We start from the raw sequence: 26,728 nt of genomic DNA, 5'->3' as shown, positions 1-26,728 counted from the left end.
GTCAATCTCGGAAAATGCAAAGGTACAGCACTGTGCACATATGCTTGTTTTGATATTTAGCTTACAGAACTCCACGTTTAATCCCCGATTTATGAATGTGAATATATAATATACAAACTGTCTGACCAAACAATTAAAATGCTAATTAGGCAAGAAAACCTTGTGCTTTGTTCATCTAAACAACTTAATTAGACTTTATATATTGAATGCAATTATACACATTTTAATAAAGCCAGATCAGTTTTTGTAACAAGCGAATACGTTCGTTGACTAAAGACATAACACATAATACACAGTTTTTTGCCACCTGCTGGCATATTTTGTGTAATACGAAGAAATTATAACTGAACGAATCATTTTGGTGAACGAACTGAAAATTAACGAATCTCTAGAAAGAATCATAATTTCCACCACTACCCTCTACCAAATGAACACACTTGCTCTCTGACTACCAGGCTGATATCCTGTAACAATTACTCACTAGTGCCCTCAAGAGGTCCTAGTGGTATTACGCTTGTCAACTCTTTAGGCAATAGACAAGGAAAATACAATATAAAACCCAAGTAACGCTTAGCCTGTTACAAGTGAAAGGCTGAAATGACCTTAGAAACTTTGATCTCTCAAGATACAGACAATACGAATACATGTTTTCAAAGTGAAGATGGGGGAAAACTTTTTCCTTTTCTTTGCATCTGTTTTTTCTTCAAAACGTCCTTTATTTACCCATCATTCCCTCTCAGGTTCAAGCAGAACGATTATATAAAAAAAAATTTCATTGTGTATCTGTTGACATGTCTCAGTGTGACTGGTGCAATGGTCGTGTTTCTAGAGAAACAGAATATAATGTAACATGAGTTAGTTTAGAGTTAAATTCCCATCCAAACGACCCCCTGTTCATCAGCAAGGTGTGAACTCCTCAAGTCTGTGATCCTAGTCAATGCAAAGTCCAAATGTTAGTTGATGTCTCCATTCAGTGAATGTTTTTCTTGGCTTGATTTTTAGGAATAAGTAGGTGTGTGTCTGTGTGTTGGGGGGGGGGGGTTCCATGTCTTTAAACATGTCTTTCTGGGGGGTATGCCAGATGAATCACTGAATCTATTGTCAAAGTGTTAAGACTTATTAGGTTTCTTTCTAGTGTGACTCCTCTCATGTGTTTTCAGACTTGATGAATCACTGAATCTCTTGTCACAGTGTGCACACTTGTAAGGTTTCTCGCCAGTGTGAATCCTCTCATGTGTTTTCAGACTTGATGAAACACTGAATCTCTTGTCACACTGTGCACACTTATAGGGTTTCTCACCAGTGTGAATCCTCTCATGTGTTTTCAGACTTGATGAATCACTGAATCTCTTGTCACAGTATGCACACTTATAAGGTTTCACTCCAGAGTGAATCCTCTCATGTGTTTTCAGACTTGATGAAACACTGAATCTCTTGTCACAGTGTGCACACTTATAAGGTTTCTCTCCGGTGTGAATCCTCTCATGTGTTTTCAGACTTGATGAATCACTGAATCTCTGGTCACAGTGAGAACACTTATGAGGTTTCTCTCCAGTGTGGATCCTCTCATGTTTTTTCAGACTTGATGAGTTACTGAATCTCTTGTCACAGTTTGAACATGTATAAGGTTTCTCTCCAGTGTGAATCCTCTCATGTGTTTTCAGACTTGATGAATCACTGAATCTCTTGTCACAGTGTGAACACTTATAAGGTTTCTCTCCAGTGTGAATCCTCTCATGTTTTTTCAGACTTGGCAAATAATTAAATCTCTGGTCACAGTGAGAACACTTATGAGGTTTCTCTCCAGTGTGGATCCTCTCATGTTTTTTCAGATTTGTCAAATGATTAAAACTCTGGTCACAGTGAGAACACTTATAAGGTTTCTCTCCAGTGTGGATCCTCTCGTGTTTTTTCATACTTAGCCAATTAAGAAATCTCTGGTCACAGTGTGAACATTTATAAGGTTTCTCTGCAGTGTGAATCCTCTTGTGTCTTATCAGACTTGGCCAATTAATAAATCTCTGGTCACATTGAGAACACTTATAAGGTTTCTCTCCAGTGTGGATCCTCTCATGTGTTTTCAGTCTTACCAACTGATTAAATTTCTTGTCACAGTGTGCACACTTATACGGTTTCTCTCCAGTGTGAATCCTCTCATGTGTTTTCAGACTTGATGAATTACTGAATCTCTTATCACAGTGTGAACACTTATAAGGTTTCTCTCCAGTGTGAATCCTCTCATGTGTTTTCAGACTTGATGAATTACTGAATCTCTTGTCACAGTGTGAACATTTATAAGGTTTTTCTCCAGTGTGGATCCTTTCATGTTTTTTTAGATGTACTGACTGAATGAATCTCTTGTCACAGTGTGCACACTTATAAGGTTTCTCTCCAGTGTGAATCCTCTCATGTGTTTTCAGACTTGATGAAACACTGAATCTTTTCTCACAGTGTAAACATTTATAAGGTTTCTCTCCAGTGTGGATCCTCTCATGTATTTTTTGATGTTCTGACTGACCAAATCTCTTGTCACAGTGTGAACACTTGAAAGGTTTCTCTCCAGTGTGGATCCTTTCGTGCAGTTTTAAACTACTCACTGAACTAAATGTATTTTCACACTCAAAGCACATGCACTCTCTCAGACCAGTATGTATTTTCTGATGTACTTTCAAACTTTGTAGATGCAAAAAACTCTTACCACACAAATGACATGGATGTGGTTTCTCTTTCGCATGAACTTTCAAGTGTTTCTTTAGAAGTGAAGCCCATAAAAACATTTTACCACATTGATAACATGCGTGCTGCTTCTCTCCAGTGTGGATTTTCATGTGACTCTTGAAGTTAGGTGATTGTTTGAAACTCTTCCCGCACTGATTACAAGTGAATGGTTTCTCTCCCGTATGAATTCTCATGTGACGCTTTAAACTGAATCGGTGTTTCAATCTCTTTCCACACTGAGTGCAGTTGAAAAACTTCTTGGCTCTTTTTTTCTTTAAATCTTTCCGTTTGGTTTGAGAGCAAATCAAATGTTTTCCTCCAGTTTTGACCAGATTTTTCTCCTCAGCTTCATTTGATTCTGTATTCTCCTCTTTTTCTTCCATGAACTCTGAAACAAAAGTAAAAAATATGTAATTTTGATAACTTGTTAAAAGCTGAGAAAATTCAACATAAAAGTGACCCCATTCTATTTTTAACATCATTTGGAAGCATCTTTGTTTTTTTGGGGTCAATTTGACCCCAGGGTCTTTAAGCTGTATAAAATAAGAAAAATAGAAAATGTACTAAGGCTGTGACGGTGGAAGATTTGTATCACTTTGATGGTAATACCACCGTCACAGCCCTAGTGTTTTATAAAAGTTTTATATTCATAAATTCATATATATATTAATGCTGGGTGGTTTGACCAAAAAATTTATATCACTGTCTTCTTCAAAACTATGCCGGTTTTCCGGTTTATAAAGGTTTCTTTTTATTAAATGCATAATGAGGTGTTCAATGCATTTTCTGCTGGCTGATATTCCAAGACGTACTTGCGGCTAAGGTGCTGGAGCAAAAAGCTTGTGTTGCCGCCTTTGGCGACAATTTTAGCCCAACACCACCTGCATAAAATGGTTGTTTGGTCGATGTCAGATTTTTGTAAACCAAAGAACTTCCAAACAACAGACCCGGTTTCTCTTTTTGGCACAAGTTCTTCTGTGTCATGTTCTACTAGTTCTGCAGTATCCATCTTCCCTGTAACCCCGGTTCTCGGTCTGCAGTGTATGCAGTCCGTGTGTGTTACATATGTGGTGCAGAAGCAGCATGGACTCATTGTGCTTTCACACATGATGCGTTTGCAGTCCGCTACTGATCCGCAGCTGTTTAGTCCACAAACACAAAATGTTTACATTGTTTTGATTTCATATTATGTAAAAAAATTTAAAAATAAAAATAATAATAAATAAATAAATATATATATATATATGTGTGTGTGTGTGTTTGTGTGTGTTGTCAAAAGACCCAGTACTTCGGTACCAAGTTGGTAATAAATAGATTAAAATGTCACGGTACCAGGTAAAGTACCGGTGGTACCGAGGACCCGGTCAACCCGGTTCTTGACGCATACAGCGCTATGATTTTCATGAAGCAGAAAACACGTACGGAATCTCAAAATCCAGTCAAGAAAATGAAACTTACATTTTAAAATGGACAGTCACGGAATTTGTCAAAGTTAGCATACATTAATCAAATTAAATATCCATATGCACCAGTATCTGTAAATGTTAAGCTGCAAAAGTTGGTTGAAATATGAATCCGACATGTTCTGTGCGTCTCTGTGTGAATGAATGGCAGAGATGTGCGGGTTTTTTTTAACTACATAGCAACCCTCTACATTGTGAGTAAATCACTCTCATATGCGACTAAATCTTCATTCTGGCGACCAAATGATGTCTTATATTAACCAATGGCTAATAAATTCTCAGATTTTACTCACCAGTGTGCGAGTTGGAGGCTAAGTATAAGTTTAGCTCAGATATATGTTCACTAAATGTTCCCGGGAGCCAGAGTGCCTGACATCTTGGCAAATTTAAAAGTGCTGGCAAATGCAAAACGTAAATACAGTAAGATTGTTATTCATGCTGGCGGTAATGATGTTCGACTTCGCCAGTCGGAGATCACTAAAAATAACTTTAAAGAGGTGTGTGAACTTGCAAGCACGATGTCAGACACTGTAATATGCTCTGGTCCCCTCCCTGCTTACCGTGGTGAAAGATGCATAGCAGATTGTCATCACTAAATGGCAGGATGTCTAAGTGGTGCCCACAGAATAACATAGGTTTCATAGACAATTAGACGAGCTTTTGGGGCAGTCCTGAACTCTTTAAAAGAGATGGTCTTCATCCCTCCTGGGGTGGCGCCACTCTTCTCTCTAGAAATATGGCAAATAGTCTTAGTGTTTATGCTTGACTAACTGGGGCCCAGGTCAGGAAGCAGACAGACTGGCTAAACTGACCATCTGCTAGCTGCCTCGTGTCACAGAGGTCAGCTAATTCTCAGAACAGACACTTTTTCACCTGTTCCCTGATTAACAATTTAATTGATGTTCAACAAATAAAAAACCAATGCAATACGGATAAACAAATGATAAAGCTTGGCTTATTGAATATCAGATCCCTTTCTACGAAAACACTTTTTGTAAATAATATGATCACTGATCATAATCTATATGTGCTCTGGTTGACAGAAACCTGGCTAAAACCTGATGATTACATTATTTTAAATGAGTCCACCCCCCCAAGATTACTGTTATAAACATGAGCCGCGTCTACAAGGCAAAGGGGGAGGTGTTGCTTCAATTTACAACAATGTTTTCAGGATTTCTCAGAGGGCAGGATTCAAGTATAACTCGTTTGAAGTAATGTTGCTTCATAAAACATTATCCAGAATAGTGCTGCAACGACGCGTTGACGTCATCGATTACGTTGACTACAAAAATATTTTGACGTGCGTGAAATGTTTACTGTTTACATCTCATGTAATGGCATACTGGGAATGAAGAAAGTTGCATTCTATCACATAAACAGAGACCACTGTTATCAAAAGTATGGGAATACTTCAAACAGAGGCCAAATAAAATGGAATAAAATGGATAAAATGGTACACAAAAATTGATATGGTGTACCACGGCAGCACAACTGCGATGCACGAGCACCTCAGAAGAAAACATCCTGGCGCTCTCCGGTGTTAAAATAAAAAATAAAGTAAGTCTTTGTTGGCACGGATTTCAAACACGCGTTAGGGGCTGTTCACATATCGCGCCTAAAAACACGTGGAAAACGCTAGTCGCGCCGCTTTCTCCTTCTTTCCAAAGCGCTCGGGCAGTTACGCCCCTGGGGCCTCTGCCGTTGCTAAGCAACCATGACATGCTCTCTCCCTGAAGATGCGGAAATTTCAGCAAAGGATAAATGGATTTGCAGCACTAAAAATCGCTTGCAGTAGCTCTGCTACTAAATTTATTTCAAAATGGCAATCCATATACAGCTATGATCAGCAGTTCCTTCATCTTAGCTGAGCTTTCAACATTGTTACGGGAAAGAATGAAGCTGATTGGTTAGTTCTTGTCACATGACCCGCGGTGTGCTTGTGGCATTCTGAAAAGTTGAGATGTTTTTTACTCGATGTGGTGCGGACGCGCCTGATTTTGCGTGAGCGTTGTTTCCATTATGAGCGCGCATACCGCACGCCTACATTGGAAATAATGAACATGAGCGTGCAAAAGATGCGATATGTGAACGGCCCCTTAAAAGACAGCGCGCCGCGAGACAACAGTCACAGACCACCGAGCTACCCAGAATCAGCTCTAGATCTCTGGAAACCATGCTAAACCATAGCAGAACCCTGACTACATTTTATGGTTTGTGATGCTAAAGAACATTTCATGAAGTCTCAGACAACTGTAAATTTGTGGCTACTGTGTTACAATTCATACAAGGAGCATGACTAGTACCTAGTGGACATTGTTGGTATAGTGACTAAAAATAACACAGAAACCTCATTTTTTGTGATATCAATGGAACACAACTTATTTAGACTTAAGGCTTTTCATTTGACATGAAATTAAATTCAGCAATTTTTTTTTAATAAAATATAAATTAATATTAAATTAATTTTTTATTACAACAAACTTAAACACCTATAACTTTTTGTTTTAAATTTTATTCAACTTCTTTTAAAAACGAGCCCAAAATTAGGTTCATATTCCAAACCGTTCCAGAATTACATCAATTTGAATCTGGTAATGCCTTTTGGGTGACACTTAAGGGGTTAATTATAAGCGCTATTGTAAACTCATATTTACCATAGCAAAATAATTTTCTTTGCCTCTTTATTTTTGTATACTGTAAAAACTTCAACTACATTGGTTGAAAATGAATAAAGGTTGAAATATTATATTAGAAGTTTTACTTATATTTTTTTTGTAAAGTTATCCAAAGGATTTATTAGCTAATCAAAAAAAGAACATTAGATTATTTATTGTAATAAAAATAATCGTTAGAGTAGTCGACTAATCGAAAAAAATAAAAGGAGACACAAAGGAGACTAGAACTTCACTCTCCTGATTGACAGTCCTTAAGTAGGCCACTGACCCATAAGCCAATTCTGAGGCATCACAAAATAATGTGCAACTCCTTCCTAAGGGAATTTCCATCAAGATTAACAGGACCATACGTTCTTGGTAGTTCAATGGATGTGATAGCAGGAAGTTCACTCTCCCATGCTACCCAGGCCTTCTTAATACCTTCAGGTAGTGCAGGATCATCCCATTGTCTTCCTTTACTCCACATTTGTTGAAGCAGGACTTTGGCTCTAGTGGTAAAAGGTAGAAGGAACCCTATAGGGTCATATTGACTTGCAAGGACCCTATAAACATTTTGCAAGGTAAGAGAATCATAAGCAACAGGACGATGTTTTGTAACCGAGGGTATCTCTGGCACAGTGCCAAATTAGTCCCAGCATGCCTTCACTAGGATCTGAACAGTCTTGAAAAATAACCAAAGTTCAGTGTGGGCAGTCTTTGCGTCGCTGGGCAGATCCTCCACCACCTCTGAAACATTACTTGCCCACTGTCGAATTTCAAAGCCTCCATCTCTCAAATGTGTCCATAACTTCCCAACCAACTCCTTTGCTGTCGGGATGTCCATAACACTTTGTAGACAGTTATCAACATAAAAAGTCTTGGTGATAGACTCCTTAACATCTTCACAATCCTCTGGTAGAGCTCTTACATGCTTCTGCAAAGCATAAACCGCACCGCAAGGGCTACAGGTACTTCCAAATGGCAAAACTTGCCATTCATAAAAGTCAGCTGGCTTATCCAGTCTCATGCATCGCCACAGAAAACGCAGGAGAGGTTTATCAGAAAGCAACAGAAAAACTTGATGAAACATGGACTTAATATCACCACTTATGGCCACAGGATGTTCCCTAAAACGAAGGAGTACACCTAATAAGGATGACCCTAAGGTTGGACCAGGCAGTAGGTGAGCCTTCAGTGATTCTCCTTTATACATATAGAAACAGTTAAACACTAATCGATTCTTTCCATTATGCTTTACAAGATGGTGAGGTACAAACCAGGACTTACTACTTTGAAAGGCTTCTTCATGACTCAACTTTCTCACATAACCAGAATCAACCAGTTTTTGAATTTTTTTCAGTTTTGAGACACTGGGTTTCAGTCTCATTGGATTGAGCTGATGATACTGGACCTTGAAGAGCCCATCCCAATCTGGTATGAACTGCGGCTGGTCCCCCATGAGGGCTAAGACGAACCTTCTCCACTGGAGCTAGAAGATACGGATGATCAGAACCAATCAAAAGCATAGGCTGGACTTTATTAAATGTTTCCAGTGGAAGTCCCTTTAGATGGTTGAATTGTTTTAGAAGGCTAGAAATGGGATAGGATTGCTCAGGAAGGCCCAATCCCTGTGCAGTGAAAGCCCCTTGGATCTGATATTTCTTTTGCTGGACAAATTGTAAAGTTTACACTGGCTCCTCTCAGGACCTCTGTGTCTTGATGCACAGTTCTTAGCACCAATGATTCAGCTGTGCCCTTCAATCCAAGTTGCTGTGCTGCTAGAGGTAGAAGCATTGTCCTTTCAGAACCGTCATCTAAGATGGCATAAGTCTCCATACATCTACCATTATGGCTCAGCAGGACTTTAACTACTTTCAGTACAACTCTTGGGGAACAGCTTGGGCGACTAAGCAGGAAAACACCAGAGTCTGGCTTCTTCTGATTCACCTCATGTAGAATTCCCAGGTGTTTACCTTTACATTTCGGACATCCTTCCTTTAAGTCACACCGAGAGGCCTGATGAGCCCTGCCACATCTTCAACAGCAATGATGCTCTTTAATCCATTTTCTCATATTCTCCAGATCAAGCAGGCTAAAAGCTTGGCATCTACTGAGGTGATGATCATCACTTTTACTGAATGGACATGGGAACCTCAGCAACTCCTTTCCCTCAAAACTGGAATTTTGGACGGGACTAAAAGAATCACTGATCTTTTCTACTGGAACACCACTTACTTCATGAAGAATAGTTGTAGTTGGTTGGTACTGCCTTAGTTTCTTCCCCATCTGGTAATGGTCATTAGGTTTCTGCCGGACAACATCGACTTGTCCTACTATTGCTTGACATTCTCCTTCCTCTTGCAGCCATGAATAGAAATTCACCAAGTTATTGGGTTCTCCTGGTCGAGTGGCTCTACTATGCCGGATGTAATTAGCAACTTGTTCAGGGGGGAGTTTACTCAATAGTTTCTGTACATGAGAAGCACAGGCCAACTCTGCTGCTCCTTCACCTTCACCCCAAGACTGTAACATCCCCACCAAGGCACGAATACAAACTGCTAAGCTACCGAAAGCTTGTGAATCACCAGTTTTAATGGTTGGGAGGCCCATAATCTCAGCAATTTCTCTCAAAACTAATTGATGTGGCTAACCATATTTCTGCTGGAGGGCTGCCCACGCTGCACTGAATGGCAGAGGATGGTTAGAATAAGCCAAAACTAAGTTGCGTGCTGAATCCAATTTGAAATGGTCTAGGAGAATGTGGAATTTGTACTGCTCAGTCTCATCTGGGGGTAGTAAATTCTCCAGAGCCATCTTTAACAATATGAATTGTTTAGGATCCTCCTTATAAAGATATGGAAATGAAGGACCTTCAATTCGAGAAGATCTTGGATGATAGCTTACTTGGGCTCTTGGCTCATATCCTGTTTGAGAACTTGAAACAGGCTGTTGAACTGAAGACTGAGAAACACAAGGTACAGGATTATTCTCTTGTATCTTGTTACTTTGTTGTTGCACAATAGGTCTCACAAAAAGAGGTGAAGGTAAACTGGGCATAGCTAATGGTAGTGAAGACTGAACATTTTGATTCCCCTGCTGGACACAATTGGTCATATTTCCACTTTGAGCTGTAATGGGTACAGATGGTGTAATCGTGCCAGATGCCAAATATGTAGAAGGAACAGGTAATTGACTAATAGGAGGTTCAGATCTAACCACCGAATTATGCAAAGCCTCTGTGAAAATGGTGGATACTGAGATGACATAAAACCCTGGGAATTTTGTGCTTGTTGATGAACAGCATTCATAGGAACTGACAAATGGCTTGGATACAAAAGGACCTGGTACTGGTGGCCAAAAACCAGGATAAACTGGGCCAAACAATGGTGGATTCATAGCCCAAGGAGGGATTGGTGGCTGCACTGCAGGTCTAGATGCATGAGACTGTCCTGATAACCGATGATACGGATCCACCCAAGGGTTTAGAGCATACAAATCAGGGGCCATGAACTGACTTGCCGGATACTGTGAACTTCCCATCAAAGTAGACAAATGAGGAGCATAAGGGCTTCGATCTGCAAGTAGATTCCTTGACACTGGATGGCTAACAACGTTCACATCAGTAGGGACTTGATTTACATGTGAAACATTCAATTCAGGAGCCAAATGGGATTGAGGAGTCAGCACTATAGAAGGAGGTGGAGGAAGAGAGGATGCTCTACTCACACATAGTGGTGACTTTAACTCGGAACTAACTTTCCCATGATGTTGTTCCTGTAGATGAACTCTTGAGTTCTTGAGCTAATGCTGCAGCTGAATCAGTCACCGTACAAGGGACGAGAGAATCCTTATCAGGTGAGGGCGGTGCAGATACATTTTTGCTACCTTCTTCAGATGACCAAGAACTTCCTGAAGAACACATCCGATTCACTTTGGAATTTATCTGCTTCACACTTCGGCCTAATTCCATTACAAACTCCTTTAACTGCTTCATTTCCAGTAAGACAGGGTCACAAGGTTCAGAATGACTCTCTCTGGCATATTCAATTCTACTTTGGACTGGGGCTGAGGAAACTGACTGACTGGCTCGAGGAGGCTTCGAGGGCGGTAAGGTAGTCTCAGTCCTCAAGATAGACTGGAGGCTTGGTCTGTCTTGAAGACTCTCGCCGAGGTGGTACATGGCATTGGTTAGTATGTTGCTCTTGATCCATTGGAATGCTCAACTCTGGCTCGAAGGACCATGTAAAAGACTCTTAGGATACTGCTTATTCATAGGGGGAGCATCACAATGGGATGTCAGTTAAAACACCTTGAGACAACATCCATTTGTTCGTTTATTTCACCAATGCCAGTACATCATTCATTCCACAGGTGTATCAGACTGGTTTCTGAACTTAAACAAGATAAACAAATAAAGTTAAACAATCATAAAGGAATTACAAACAAAATCCAAACCATACAAAAACAATAAACTTACATCTGTACACAGCCACATCACCATATGAAAGAATCCAGAGCAGTAAACAAGGAGTGAACTGATTGCTGCTCAAAAGCAACCCTTTTTAAAGGCCCTTAATTGGAGTCAGAATAGGGTGCAGCTGTCAACAGTGGGTGGAGCTACAATTACTATGTCATGGGTTTTTCAACAATACTCAATTACTAAAATATTCGATAGCTACAGCCCTACTCAGATCATTATTTAGTTTTGTGCAAACTACATAGAGCCAAAATTGTAAATTCTAATTCTTGTTACAAGTATGAAAGAACCATCACTTCTACCACAAAAGGCTGCTTTTTAAGTTATCTTCCTGATGTATCCAAATTCATTAGCATATCCAAAACCTCAGAACAACTTGATGATGTAACAGAAACTACTCTGTAGGACTCTCTTTTCTAGCACTTTAAATACAATTGCTCCTTTACGCTTAAGGAAGGTTAAGGAAACTAGTATGACACCATGGTATAATGAGCATACTCGCACCTTAAAGACAGCAGCCCGAAAAATGGAGCGCAGCTGGAGGAAAACAAATCTAGAGGTATTTCGTATTGCTTGGCGGGAAAGTTACCTATCCTACAGAAAAGCATTAAAAACTGATTTAACAACATCACAGCTTCTTGACTTTATGAACTACTTTACTTCTAAAATCAATACTATTAGAGATAAAATTGTAACCATTCAGCCTCCAGCTACAGAATCGCATTAGACAGTGCACTATAGACCCCTTGAGGAACAGTTCCACTCATTCTCTACTATAGGAGAGGAAGAATTGTATAAACTTGTTAAATCATCTGAACCAACAACATGCATTTTAGACCCTATTCCACCTAAACTCCTAAAAGAGGTGCTTCCAGAAGTCATAGATGCTCTTCTGACTATTACTAATTCCTCATTGTCATTAGGATATGTCCCAAAAACCTTCAGTATGGAGAGTGACAAAAAAATGTGTTTTGGCCTGCTCAGTTTGCGCCAGTGGTAAGATGTCTAACCTACTTCCGGACAGGCTTCTTCAACTGCTGTCTGTCCCTTCGAGAACCTGGTCCCACATCGCTCTAGATTTTGTTACCGCCCTGATGCCCTCATGATGGTCGTTTTGACTGTAGTGGACCGATTCTCAAAGGGGGCACATTTCATTCCCTTGCCCAAATTACCCTCAGCCAAGGAAACAGTTGTTACTGTAATTGAGTGTAGTTGAGTGAAGCATAGGTTACCAGCCACCTATTTTTCTAAGTCTGGAATCTGAAGTCACAGTCCCCTCCGCCCACGTTTTTGTCCCGAGGTGCCACCGACATGTTGACCAGAGCTAGCTAGACTCTGCTCCAGGTGAGGGCGCGCACCAAGGCCAAGGCCTCTCGTATACATTGTGGGTCAAAAAGTGTGGCTTTCTACCAACAACATTCCGCTGCGTTCCGTTTCTAATGAGCTAGCTCCCAAATTTATTGGCCTGTTCCCCGTCACTAAAATTATTAGTCCAGTGACAGCCCGCCTCGAAATACCTCCGCCGTACAGGAGGATTCATCCCGCCTTCCATGTGTCTAAAATTAAATGTGTTTTATTCACAAATTATGAGGATTCCAGTACTTGGTGGAATGGGAGGGTTACGGTCCAGAGGAGAGGAGTTGGGTACCTGCTAGGGACATACTGGATCACTCCCTGATTGATGATTACAATCGACAGGTAGGGTCGTCTGGGAACACCAGGAGGCATTCCTAGAGGGGAAGGTACCGTCATGGTTGTCAAACCATGGACTTGGGATTTGCACTTATGTGAGTGGAGTTGGTGTGTTTCTCACGTCAGCACTGATTGTTTCATGTGATCGTCTCCGTTAATTGTTCATCTACACCAGCTGCTACCCATAACCCAATCCCTATTTATCGCCTTTCGCCTTTTTTTTTGTCAGAGCATTGTTTGCAGTTCCCCGTGTTTATGCCTGGTCTCTCATTCCTGTTCTCTGTGTACTTCTCGTCATTGGATCGTCTGTGTCTTTGGAATACCATCCACTTAATTTTGCACAGTGCACCGATACTTCAAAAGTATTCGGTTGTTAAGTGATGACGTAAGAAGCGCTGTTTCCGGGTCCAAGCCTCAACTCGCTTCACTTGAGAATACTACCTCAGCAGCCGTTTATGAGCACTGTTTATTCATATTAATCATTTGAGATAAACGCTTTTAAACTTACGGTATACACTACAGTCTCCCTGCTCACAGCGTCCCAAACACAAATAATTTGTATATTTTTTTATATTTATATTTTCATTGTCTGGCTATCTGGGACTTCGGTAGTGAGTTAAAGGTTAAGATTATAACTTTATTGCTAATATTCTATCACATTGTGAGTTTATATTAGCACCTTTTGTTGTTTTCTCATGGTAACTGATAGAGCATTTGGACACGGAAGCGCTGCTGTGTGACGTCAGACTTAACAACAGAATAGCGATTCTCTGAAATTATAAATGTCACGATTCCTAAATTTATTAGTATCGATACTTCAAAGAATGACTGTGTTCCAGATTTGTAAGATTTCATGTTGGTGTGTGCAATGCACGCTTCCAGTGCCTCCCTATGGATGGCTGTGTTTTTCTCCTCACACAAGCAGCAAAAAAGCACTGAAGCGAGATGGCTGCATTAGTGGCTTTACTAAACTGATTTAGCTTTAGGGCTGCACGATGTGTCGTTTAAGAATCGATATCGCGATGAATGAATTCACGATAGTCACATCGCAGGATGTGCGATGTAGGCTGTCGTAGTTGATCCATTATTCATTAACTGTATGGGCCAGAGAGCGCACACGAGAGAGAGAGCGCAAGAGTGCGAGAGAGCATGCGTGCACGAGAGAGAGAGAGAGAGAGAGAGAGAGAGAGAGAGAGACAGAACGCGAGAGAGAGAAAGCGCACGCGCAAGCACAAGTGATACTGTGGCCGCCGGTCCACGACTGGTAGAAAAAGATGACGCTCATTAAAGCTCACTGGCTGCACAACTGACAGAATAAGTTACAATTTGTGAGATATTACTGCTAAATTTTATTTGCTTTTTTTTTTACTTGAATGCCATTGCTTAAATTGATATTTATCTTTATACATTTAATCTTCTGAGTTCAGAAACATTGTTTAATATATTCGCTGTTCATATTTTTATTCAAAGTTCAGAGACAAAATAAATGTATTACTCTTATGTTTATTATGATAACTGAGATAATGCTGCTCAATTTCATTGCTCTAATTTATTTTTTATATTTTGATATTTCTTATTTTGTTCAAATGCTTAATATATCTGCTGTTCATATGTTCATTTATTAGTGTGTTATATGATTATAATGTTGTCCCGGATTTAAAATAAAGCACAGCAATGATATTTGAGAGTGTATTTTCCCTTTTCAGGAAAAGTATCAAAAAATTCTTGACTAGGTATCGGCATTAAAACAATAATTTTGGTGTCGTGACAACACTAACCACTCCTCACCACCCACGGCTCGCTCATCTCAGTTCCTTTGTCTCCTGCTGCCTCTCCTCAAAGTCACTTACTGGGCATTGTTACTTCCCGGATCGCCATCAGACTTCGCCTCACCCACCTGTTATCCTGTTTTATGTTACTTGTGTGTCTGACTGTGTTATTAAATATCCGATTTACTTGAACTTGCTTCCTCACCTTGTTTTGCTGTTACAATAATCTATATACAAAACTGGATGATGAGTAACTTCTTACTGCTAAATTCTGAAAAAAAAACAGAGGTGTTAATTGTAGGATCTAAAAACTCTGCATGTAATAACCTAGAACACTGTCTAAGACTTGATGGCTGCTCTGTCAATTCTTCATCATCAGTTAGGAACCTAGGTGTGCTATTTGATAGCAATCTTTTCTTAAAAATCCACGTTTCTAGCATTTGTAAAACTGAATTTTTCCAATCTCAAAAATATATCTAAATTACGGCCTGTGCTCTCAATGTCAAATGCATAAATGTTAATCCATGCATTTATGACCTCAAGGTTAGATTATTGTAATGCTTTATTGGGTGGTTGTTCTGCACGCTTAGTAAACAAACTACAGCTAGTCCAAAATGCAGCAGCAAGAGTTCTTACTAGAACCAGGAAGTATGACCATATTTTTTATTTTATTTAACCTTTATTTAACCAGATGATCTCATTGAGATTTAAAACCTCTTTTTCAAGAGAGACATGGCCAAAATGGCAGCATTTTAACAGCACATAATTACAAATATGATCACCAAACATATACACAACAACAAGAGACATTTAAACAATACCCTCAGATACATAAACAAACAACATCAACATCAGACTACTTAAAAGTACAATTTATACTAACCATAGGTTTAAAACAATTTTAAAAACAGTGACAACAATTGATGGCATCTAATTCCAAGACTTTCATGCGTTGCTTAAATTCACCAATAGAAATCAGAGTTTGGAATTGCAATTCAGACTGTAATGTGTTCCAAGTGGACGGGGCTGCATAACTAAAAGCCTTCTTACCATGCAGAGATGTATAGTAACAAAGAAGAACTACTTCACTACTGTACTTAAGTACTAAAAGGCAGTATCTGTACTTTACTAGAGTATTATTTTTTACTCCTACTTCCACTTTTACTTCAGTACATATTTTCAATGAGTTTAATACTTTTACTCTGATATTTTTTTTTTATGTGCTGCATCGTTACTCGTTACAATTACAAAAATGTTACGAATCATTCCATTTCAAACCCACATTACCACTGCCAAAACTGTAGATGGCAGGTTTGATGAAGCTGGCACATCATTGAGCGAATCAAGCGATTAAGAAGACTGCGCGTGCTGAATGAACTGCTGTGAAGAGAGAGATGAACACCGAGCCGAGCCAGATAATGACTCGTTCACGAGTCAAGAACCGGTTGCATCGGTTTTCGGATCACCAGTAGTTCTTTCTGACAGTTCGATTCAATAAACCAGTTGAAGAAAAAAGTTCACCGGTTCTTTTGCGCTCGACGTAATGGCGTCATTTGCGATGATTGCCCTTGATCCAAGCCTTCGGTTTACCCGCGCTCATAACATTAGCACAGAATCAGTTCAGAATCAATCACCAAAAGAATCAGTTCGGTTCAGATGCTATGTGTGCACATGCGCAGTATCATCAGCTCCTCGGTTCTCGAATAGGACGCGTCTGAAAGAAACCGTTCTTGACTCGTGAACGAGTCATTATCTGGCTCAGCTCGGTGTTCATTTTCAATTCTCTCTTCACATCAGTTCAGTCAGTGTACTGTTTGAGTAAATGAATTACTCCGGGATATTGGTTTGTTTTAACTCAGAGGGAGTGTCAGCCACATTAAAAAAGTTAACAGCTTAAGTCGTTTGTGGATTAATGCGTACTGGAGACACAAACCATTTAAAATGATTCAGTTCGATTTGGTGAACTGTTTCAAAAAGATCCGGTTACATCGAATGATTCGTTTGCGAACCGGATATCACAAACTGCTTTGTTTTGAACTGTCTTACAACAGACACGGAAGAGAAGACAATGCTGAATAAAGTCGTAGTTTTTGCTATTTTTGGACCAAAATGTATTTTCGATGCTTCAAAATATTCTAACTGACCCTCTGATGTAACATGGACTACTTTGATGATGTTTGTCTTGCCTTTCTAGACATGGACAGTATACCGTACAGACAGCTTCAATGGAGGGACTGAGAGCTCTCGGACTAAATCTAAAATATCTAACTGTGTTCTGAAGATAAACGGAGGTCTTACGGGTTTGAAACAACATGGGAGTGAGTTAATGACATAATTTTGCAAATTGGGCGAACTAACCCTTTAATCTGTTTTTTGTTTACAAAGTTACAGTCAAAGGAATTGTGATTGTCCTTTAGGTTAATCATTTGAAATAATAAAAACAATATGTTCAAACTTTTGACTACTTTCTTTAATAACTACATAACAAAATACTTTTACTTTCAGTACTTGAGTAGTAATTTTTTTTTTTTACTTTTTTGATAGAGCACTTGTACTTTTACTCAAGTCTGGGTCTCTAGTACTTTATACATCTGTTACCAAACTCTGCATGAACTGTACCAGAGCGTAAATTATAAGAACTAACATTACATGACATATAGGAGCAAAGATAAGCATATCCAGCATAGACTTATAAATAAAAATAAGCCAATGTACATGCCTCCTCACTGACAATGAGGGCCAGTGTGTTATTTTGTACAAAGTACAATGATGTACTGATGCCTTGCATCCAGTCACAAATCGTAATGCATTATGGTAGACAGTATTCAACAAAGACAAACATTTATCAGGCGCATTTATATAGAGCAAATCACCATAATCAAGTGTAGGGAGGAAAGTGGCAGCAACTAGCAACCAGTCCCGTCAACACTGCACTGACTCACTATCAAACATTGTATAGATTTTAAAATATTGCTTATTACTTATGAAGCCCTGAATGGTTTAGCACCTCAGTATTTAAATGAGCTCTTGTTACATTATAATCCTCCATGTCCGCTGGGTTTCAAAACTCAAGAATTTGTTAATACCTAGAATATCAAAATCAACTGCGGGCGGCAGATCCTTTTCCTATTTGGTGACTAAACTCTGGAATAACCTACCTAACATTGTTCAGGAGGCAGACACAGTCTTGCAGTTTAAATCTAGATTAAAAGACCCATCTCTTTAACTTAGCTTACACATAACACACTAATATGCTTCTAATATAAGGATTTTTAGGCTGCATTAATTAGGTAAACCGGAACCAGGAACACATCCCATAACACCAAATTTACTTGCTACATCATTAGAAGAATGGCATCTACGCTAGTATTAATCGAAAGTAAACATTTTGAACAATGAAGATGATTGTTCACATATCACGTCTTTTTTTTGTGCGCAAATTTTTTTTTTTCAAATGCAGTATGCATGCTCCCAATGGAAGCGACACGCTCGTTTTTTCCAGGTGCGTCCACACCACATCTAGTAAAAATGTGGTGTTCAGAATGATGCAAGCACACCAGGTCATGTGACAAGAACCAACTCAATCAGCTTCCTTCGGGGTGAAATTCCCTGTTGTTTTTGAAAAATGGGATGCACTCAAACACTTTTTACTTTTCTTCGTTACAGCAAGGGTTTTTCGGTGGTGGAAATCCATCACTGAAATGTCCTTCTTGTAACTGATATCACAGCTGATGGATGCTTAGCAATGACAGACGCCTCAGGAGCGCAACTGCACAATTGCTTTAGGAGCCGTTCACATATCGTGTCTTTTGTGTGCTCAATTTTGTTATTTCAAATGTAGGAGCGCGGTATGCGCGCTCATAATGGAAGCGACACGCACATGGTGCGATGCGCTTGTTTTTTCCAGGCATGTCCACACCGCATCGAGTTCTTCTAAACTTTTCAGAATGCCACAAGCACACTGCAGGTCATGTAGCTTCCTCACCTTTTCCGTAACAACATTGAAAGCTCAGCCAAGATGAAGGGACAACTGATCATAGCTGTATATGGATTGCCATTTTTTAAATAATTTAGTAGCAGAGCTACTGCAAGCAATTTTTAGTGCTGCAAATCCATTTATCCGTTGCTGAAATTTCCATGTTTTCATGGAGAGAGCAGGTCATGGTTGCTTAGCAATGGCAGACAAAAAAAATAGATTTTTCGATTAATCATTTTTTAAAATGTGGTCAATTCAAAATCGATTCTCAAAGGCCATGAATCGATTTTTTTTCCATATTTATTTCCGCAGACATTGAACGTAAGATTAGCGTTAATCTAATTACAAATCTTCTCCACTAGATGTCACCCTCTTATGTGCCTTGTGCGATATAACCTGTCATTCATTCATTCAGTTTAAAGCAGTGGTTCCCAACCCGCGGCCAGTCACAAATTCAAACGCGGCCCACCATATGCTGAACACACACACACAAAACTTTTGCAACTCACTTGAAGTTAAAGCAAATGGAAACACCATATACTATGCAGCAATCATCCTTAATTGAAAAAATGTGGCAAAACATCTCTGGAGAGAACCTCATATTATTAAATTCGAAAGTGCTTTCCATATTTGGATCAACATAGGCTACATTTGTGAATGCACATTTTCTGCAATGTTGCGCGTCAGGTCATGCTCCCGTTCGGTCTTACAGACTGCATCTTAAAGCCTCTTATACTTTCTGCGTCCGCTAGTCCGCTATGGACCACTATGCAGGCTTGATGTAAACATCGCCATCGTAGAGCGTGTTCTGAGGCTCTGAGCAGACAACCGCGCGGACAGGTGCGCGTGGTCAGTAGTCTTCAAAAGCACAACTGCACATGTTCAGGCAGTGTGAAGAAGCCCATTGCCAATTGAACCAATCGGGCCGGGCTCGGGCTTGTGCGGTAAATGAGCGGTCATGTAATGTGTTTCGAATAGCGCGAAAATGTATGCTGAGTAGTTGAAACAGAGGCTTGCTTCTAACGATTACGTTTTGGTAGCACCAGCAACTAAAGCAAAGTCTGAGGTTTGGAAAAGTTTTGACGTTGTTTATAATGAGAATAATGAGTGAATAATGACGCACCATCAGTGAGCGCAGGAGTGCGCTGAAGACATCTACAGTGGATTCAATCATGTTCCTCCACAAAAACACTTTGGCCTTACCTAATCTTTGTGAGTAAATGTTTTTCAAATTATAACTAAATATTATTTGAGTCTTAAATGCATAATGTAGACAGAGCAGGCTATATAAGCTAATGTTGGCATTATTATTTTATTATGTCAGCTGCTCTCTCTCCACCTTCAATACCACGACTTAGGTGCACTTGAGCAAGGCATTGTCGCATTTATTTATTGCCGCAGCATAAATGGCTGCCCACTGCTCCGGGTGTGTGTTGACTGCTCTGTGTGTGTGTGCATTTCGGATGGGTTAAATGCAGAGCACAAATTCTGAGTATGGGGTTACCATACTTGGCTGAATGTCACGTCACTTTCACTTTTTCACTTATGGCGAAGCAAATCTGGCAGAGCCTTTATCTTAATTCATTTCATTATTGCCAAATACCCATCTTAATTTAGAATATATCTTAATTAAATTTTTTAAGAAAGACTTGTTTTTATTGGTGCGTTGGGCTATTTATATGCTAAATTACCCTATACCTAGGGCTATTTATAGAGTGCTGAGATGTTACAATGATACAGAGGACTTATTTTATTTCTTTGTTCAAACTTTCAAGTGGCCTATTACGTTAGTCCTGTATAAATTATGTTAAACCATGTATAAATGACTCATTCCTGACAAAAGGTAAAAGAGCTGTGTGCTGCGTACATTTGAATAATGTCGGGTTGTAAATGGGTTCGGGGTTTTAAAAAGCTGTCAATCAAAATGTACGTGTCGGGCTCGGGACATGTCGGGCATAACTTTTAAGGCCCGATTACAGCTCTAATAGAAAATCGAATTCGAATCGATTTGAGAGCTTGTGAATCAAAATCGAATCGATCTGGAACATCTGAATCGATACCCAGCCTTACTGGTCACTCTAGCAAGATGTTATCTCTTTATTCCCGGGACATCTGTGCCATTGGAGAGGCTGTTTTCTACGCTCCAGACTAACCCCACATCGCATCATGACATGCTACATTATATAAATAAAAATCGACCTGTTAATCTTGAGTACCTATAGAGTAGTACTGCATCCGTCATAACTCCAAAAAGTCTTTAGTTTTATTATATTCATAAGAGAAAGATAGTCTGTACCGATTTTTCCCGGAAAAACACGAGCACCTGGAGGCGTGACGTGTGGGCGGAGCTAAAGAATCACGAGCGCGAGTAGGCTTTTGCGTTGAGAGTGTTTAGAAGCTGTGACATTACCGTGAGGAAAAAACATCATCCAAAACAAACCATGGCTAACAGTGAGATTCAGTCATATATTTATGATCCAGAATCAGATCCAGAGGCTGAAATTTAACAAGAGCAGCATCAGCAACGACGTCTCTATGTGGTATGTATTGAAACTGTATATATTTGCTTAGCGGTTTTGTAAAATGACTAAGTTCCACTTTATGTCGTCTTTTTTTTAAGCTGTACATGTGGAAAGTGCAGTTTGATGACAACATCGCATGTTGTTTACTTGATGTGCTTACGTGCCGATAGCTAAGTTAACAACACAGAGATATTTGAAGCAGTTTTACTCACCGCCTGCGGTTCCAACACACGATCGTGACCCTTTTTCGTTGGGACTGCATTATCCTTAAGAAATAAACGATGTGCAAATCCGGCGTCAAACTGGGCCTTGTTTGTAAAACAAGCATCTTCAAAATGCAGGGAACAAACAAAAACACTTGCACAACTTTGTTGATGCTCTGTAAAAAATAAACTCCATCCACTGGTCCCTTAATGCTGTTTTTTTTTTTTTGGTAATCTGTGCAGGGTTGTCTTGCCCTGGCAACCAAAAGCACACTTCTTTTGTGACAATTCGGTCTCTCGCACTGATCAGTGAATGTCTCTGCTCTGCTCTACGGGAGCGCGCGCTCTTCCGGCAGAAGTGCCCGCTCTTCCGGCAGAAGTGCCCTTAGGACCCATATAAGGAAATTCCGCTCCATCTAACGTCACACAGATCCATACTCGAAAAAAACTTTCCGAAACTTGTGACAAACCGGAAGAGGTATTTTTGGAACAAAAATACTCCTTCAAACGTACAACTTAATTTTTGAAACTTTGTCCATGTTTAGCATGGGAATCCAACTCTTTAACGGTGTAAAAAACTCAGTATGCATGAAATAGCATTTCACCCCCCCTTTAAAAATAAAATCCAAAGTAAACAAATCTTACGGCTGGTAGATGTCAGAAAGCATAAAAACAAGATAAATAAAGATAAATAAAAATGATATTCGAATTTCGCAGGAAAAAAAGTTCACAATAAAACCTAATTTGGTCACTTTCTGTGATTCTCCAAGGCATATCTGAAGATGTATGCAAGCAAAAAATAATTAATGAATGAATAAGGGCCGTTCACATATCGCGCCTAAAAACATGTGGAAAACGCTAGGTGCGCTGCTTTCTCCTTCTTTTAAAGCGCTCGGGCCAAAGCGCTCCTGGGCCGTCTGCCGTTACTAAGCAACAATGATGCGCTCTCTCCATGAAGACGCGGAAATTTTAGCAAAGGATAAATGGATTTGCAGCACAAAAAAAAAATCGCTTTTAGTAGCTCTGCTACTAAATTTATTTCAAAATGGAAATCCATATAGAGCTGTGATCAGCTAATCCTTCATCTTGGCAGAACTTTAAATGTTGTTACAGGAAAGGATGAAGCTGATTGGTTAGTTCTTGTCACATGACCCGCGGTGCACTGGCGGCAATGAAAAGTTTAAAAGTTTTGAACTCCATGCAGTGCGGACGCGCCTGGAAAGACCGAGTGCCTTGCAACGCGTGTGCGTCGTGACCGCTTTGCTTCCATTATGAGCGCATACCGCACGCCTACATTGGAAATAACAAATTTGTGCGCGGAAAAGACGCGATATGTGAACTAAAAAACACATGCAAATGACAAACTTTCACTCTATGATGGTTAAGCTGTGCAATTAATCCACGAATCACATTCGTCAAGGGCCGGGGAGCAGCTGGCCCATACAGTTAATTAATAAACGGATCAACTATGGCGACCGTCACAGCCCTAAATTTTACACCCATTTGTTTTGGGTGATATTGAGGACACTACAACATGCATCAAGATATTTTTTAAATATGATATGGATTTAGACATATCGTATATATACACATACATACACATATATTAGGGGTGTAACGGTACATGTATTCGTACCGGACCGTTTCGGTACAGGTCTTTGGGTATGGTGCACGTATGTAGCGAATGACTGAATGCAATATTTTGTGTGCTGAACATAGGTACATTTTCGTGTTTCCAAACGAACATATTAAGTGGCGGAAGTCTCCGTGTTCAGCACAAATCCCGCCCTGCAGCTTATTCTAAGGCCGGCGACACACTGGCTGCGTGGTGTTAGCGTGGCGTTTCTGCTGCGTTTCAGTTGCGTGACGGCTGCTTTGCATTTTCTGTGTCTTTACACACCAGAATCGTGCCTGACGTGGCGCTGGCGCGCTGCTGCTACTGTGGTAGGCGACATAGAGGGAGGCCGCCGACAGACCAGGATCTTGTCTTCACAACAACAATATTTATACTTCATGTTGAGCATAAATATAAAGCCTACCGATAAAGGACACAGTGAACAGTATTGACGGCAAAATAGACTATGTTTGATAGGTGCAATATGGCAGTGTGTCACCGTCCTAAGGTTTTCAAAAGGCATCACGCGAGTGTGAACATCACTACAACTAGGAAAAAAATGATTGTAATTCAAACGCAGCTCCCGTCGGCATTTAAACAGAGCTTTGCTCTTAATTCTGATCGGTCCAACGCAATAACGAAATCTGAGCAGGTCTGTGTTCAAAACTGAAACTGTTGATGCTGTACATTACACTTTGGAAAAGTTATATATAATTTTTAAATATGAGCAGGCCTACAAGCTGGGATTGGTAATGCTGCACAGTAATCATAGTTATTTATTTATATTTTTCATTATATTTTATTATATGATATTGGTTTGAGACAGAGAATTTTATTTAGTGGAGAACTTTGCAGCAGTATCTTATTTCTTACTCTTTTTATTTTTATATATATATATATATATATATATATATATATATATATATATATATATTATTAAAAAGTATTTAAAAAAAGTGTAAACATATTGTTAAAAAAAGTTTATAGTAATAAACAACCTGCAGTTTAATGTTTGCATTTCTTTGCCTTACTGTACCGAAAATGAACCGAACTGTGACTTTAAAACCGAGGTACGTACCGAACCGTGATATTTGCGTACCGTTACACCCCTAATATATATGTATACATACATACATACACACACACACACGCATGCATGCATGCATGCACACACACACACACAGTCATCCTTTTGATATGTGTGTGTGTGTTTCGCACACACAAATATCAAAAACATCCAGACCCCAGACAAGCAAACAGTTGTAAGCCTAATGTAACCACAAACAGACATTCAAGATGAATGAAGAATAAACACCAACCTCCTTGTTCCTCGTGTTTTATTCTCGCGGTTTCTGGTTCCTCGTGTTTTATTCTCCAGATTTCTGGTTCCTCAAGTTTTATTCTCCAGGTTTCTGGTTTCTCCTGTTTTATTCTCCTGGTTTCTGCTTCACTCGTGTTCTCTTCACTCTCCTCTTTAACAAATTCCATCTTCACAGCAGCAGCAAATCCTCCAGATATTCCTGCTTCCTAAAAAATAATAATACTCTCGACTATGAGGACGACATTACAGATATTTACTGACCTGATTAAAAACTGAATTTTTCTCTTAAAAGAAACATTTCTAACTGTTTATAGCCTCCCAACATAACAACAGAGAGCGCGTGAAACTAATCTTCTTCTTATGAGGTTTAATGGTGTTTGGCAAACAAACAAATGTGTTTTGCGCCACCCACTGGACTGGAGAGTGAAGCGACGCAGCAAAAACATGACGTCGCCAGTTCGTCGTGCTGCAGCCTGGAGCAATGGGCGTGCCGAAAGATAGAGGCGTGGCAAAATGTTTATTTTCGGTATTCATATAATTTCCTTTAGACAAGAGAAGGTGGTGTCGATAAGACGTGAGGTTATTATTCATCATACGTTCAGCTATGCTTTATATACCACATATATGTATATTAGGATACGTTTGATATAATACGATCATAATTTTTCCTTTGCGTTATATCTTGCAGCTTTAGTAATTGGTTTAGTGTTGTTGACAGACATATGTACAGTGAGACAAAACGATGACCACAACGATGGGGAATCATTCAGACTTGATAGTTTATATCTGCGTCCTTTTGTGCAATACACTACAGAATACATCATGTAAGTATAATAATTATTACCACCTCTGCTATTACAACTGTACTATGATCAATTCACAATCTATGAAGACGATTAGACAGAATAAAAACTAATTTATAGTCTGTTTCTACCTTTCTGCTGGGTTTCCAACTAATGCAGAGTATATTCAAGTTGCCAACACACTGATGTGAAGAACCCTTTCCAGAGAAATATAGAAGGAAATGACTGTGTAAGTAACATTGATTTTAATCCATCAATTTATCTCTATCAACATAATCACACACAATATTGTAGTAACAATATATTGTAATCTTTATTTGCTGGGAAATTGTCAAATTTGTGTTTTAAATTTGTCAACACAAATGTCAAATTTGTGTTTTAAGAACATCTGACACGTTCCTAAACCAGAAATGTAAAGAAGAACATGCTCCACTTGCATGTGTAAGCACACTGCCATATGCATAGTTTATTTTTGCACTGTTAATCAATTTTACATTTTCACTTAGTGCATGTCAATGTAAGGAAGACGCTGTACTACAGATATTTAAATATTTTTTGTATGTACTCCACTTTTTCACTGCCTGACCATCATCTTAATGTTTATGCAGTTAAATGTTTAAATTATTTTTTACATCTAAAGCACCTTGTTCAATACGTATTTAGATGTTTTTCATATCTGTCACAGTCTAAGCATGATCTGTTTCTGTTGTTCTGATGAAGGAAGCTTGTGTTGGGGAGGATTCAGTGTCTGTTGATAAACACGTGAATGTGCTACAAAGTGAGTTCAGAAACACATCCAGACACATGGACTGTCAAAGACCACACAGGAACATTCTCCTGGAGACGCTGAGAAAGCACAGAAGGAATCTCTGTGGAGGATGTACTCAAACACACCCAGACTTCAGGACACCTGCTGGAGTGAGTATAGTAAAAACAAAACAATCAAATCTTTTAAGGTAATATTTTATTCTTCTGTACCCTTTTAGCCCATCTGTTAAAAATGTAAAACAATGGTTTTAGAAAACAATGTAAGATTTATCAGTGTATAAAAGAACATGAAATGCATTGTATATTGTGATTCTGCGGTGTAGGTAACTACACTGTCTGAGCCAAAGAGAATGGAACAGAATCTGAAAAGTGTTTTCATTTTTATTTCTCTTTTTTCATTATTATTATTATTATTTTTAATGTAGGGGGACCCTGCTACAACCTTTCCTACCATACACCTGATGTATAGTGACTGTACAATGGCAATCATAGTTAGAGGGTTGAGTGTAATGACAGAAGATGTATTCTGCATTCAACATTACATATCCAACACATCTGAGAAAGACACTGACTTCAGAGGCACATTGTCATAGAAGAGGGAGACAATCACTGTCAGTAACTTTACTCTGAATGATTTGCCTTTTGTATTAGATCCTCATGGCTTGACTGTACCAAGTGCACTTGAAGGACATTCACTCTTCTGAAGTTAATCCAACATTTTGGGTTTGTACATGCACATTAACC

The 26,728-nt window shown here is 39.3% G+C and overlaps 1 protein-coding gene and 1 long non-coding RNA gene across 4 annotated transcripts; one reads left to right on the top strand and one right to left on the bottom strand.

Annotated features, from left to right (window-relative positions):
* Positions 1-351: 351 nt before the first annotated feature.
* LOC113081011 (zinc finger protein 658B-like) lies at positions 352-24,446 on the bottom strand. The gene is made up of 2 exons (XM_026253076.1): positions 24,412-24,446; positions 352-3,106 (listed from the first exon to the last, which is right to left on the bottom strand). The coding sequence occupies exon 2, from the start codon at positions 3,099-3,101 to the stop codon at positions 1,110-1,112; it is 1,992 nt and encodes a 663-aa protein (XP_026108861.1). The 5' UTR covers positions 3,102-3,106; positions 24,412-24,446; the 3' UTR covers positions 352-1,109.
* A 505-nt stretch (positions 24,447-24,951) lies between these two features.
* LOC113081013 (uncharacterized) lies at positions 24,952-26,498 on the top strand. 3 transcript variants are annotated; one of them, XR_003282063.1, is made up of 4 exons: positions 24,952-25,237; positions 25,376-25,445; positions 25,937-26,134; positions 26,410-26,498. It is a non-coding gene; the product is annotated as an uncharacterized LOC113081013 (long non-coding RNA). The 3 variants fall into 3 exon arrangements; XR_003282064.1 differs by lacking the exon at positions 26,410-26,498 and having other exon boundaries at positions 24,966-24,992; positions 25,102-25,237; positions 25,937-26,271; XR_003282062.1 differs by lacking the exon at positions 26,410-26,498 and having other exon boundaries at positions 25,937-26,271.
* Positions 26,499-26,728: the final 230 nt, after the last annotated feature.

Source organism: Carassius auratus, unplaced genomic scaffold (assembly GCF_003368295.1).
Source record: "Carassius auratus strain Wakin unplaced genomic scaffold, ASM336829v1 scaf_tig00032822, whole genome shotgun sequence".
Taxonomy (NCBI): Eukaryota; Metazoa; Chordata; class Actinopteri; order Cypriniformes; family Cyprinidae; genus Carassius; species Carassius auratus.
Note: the sequence above shows the minus strand (reverse complement) of the source record. Positions and strands in the feature narration are given on the sequence as shown.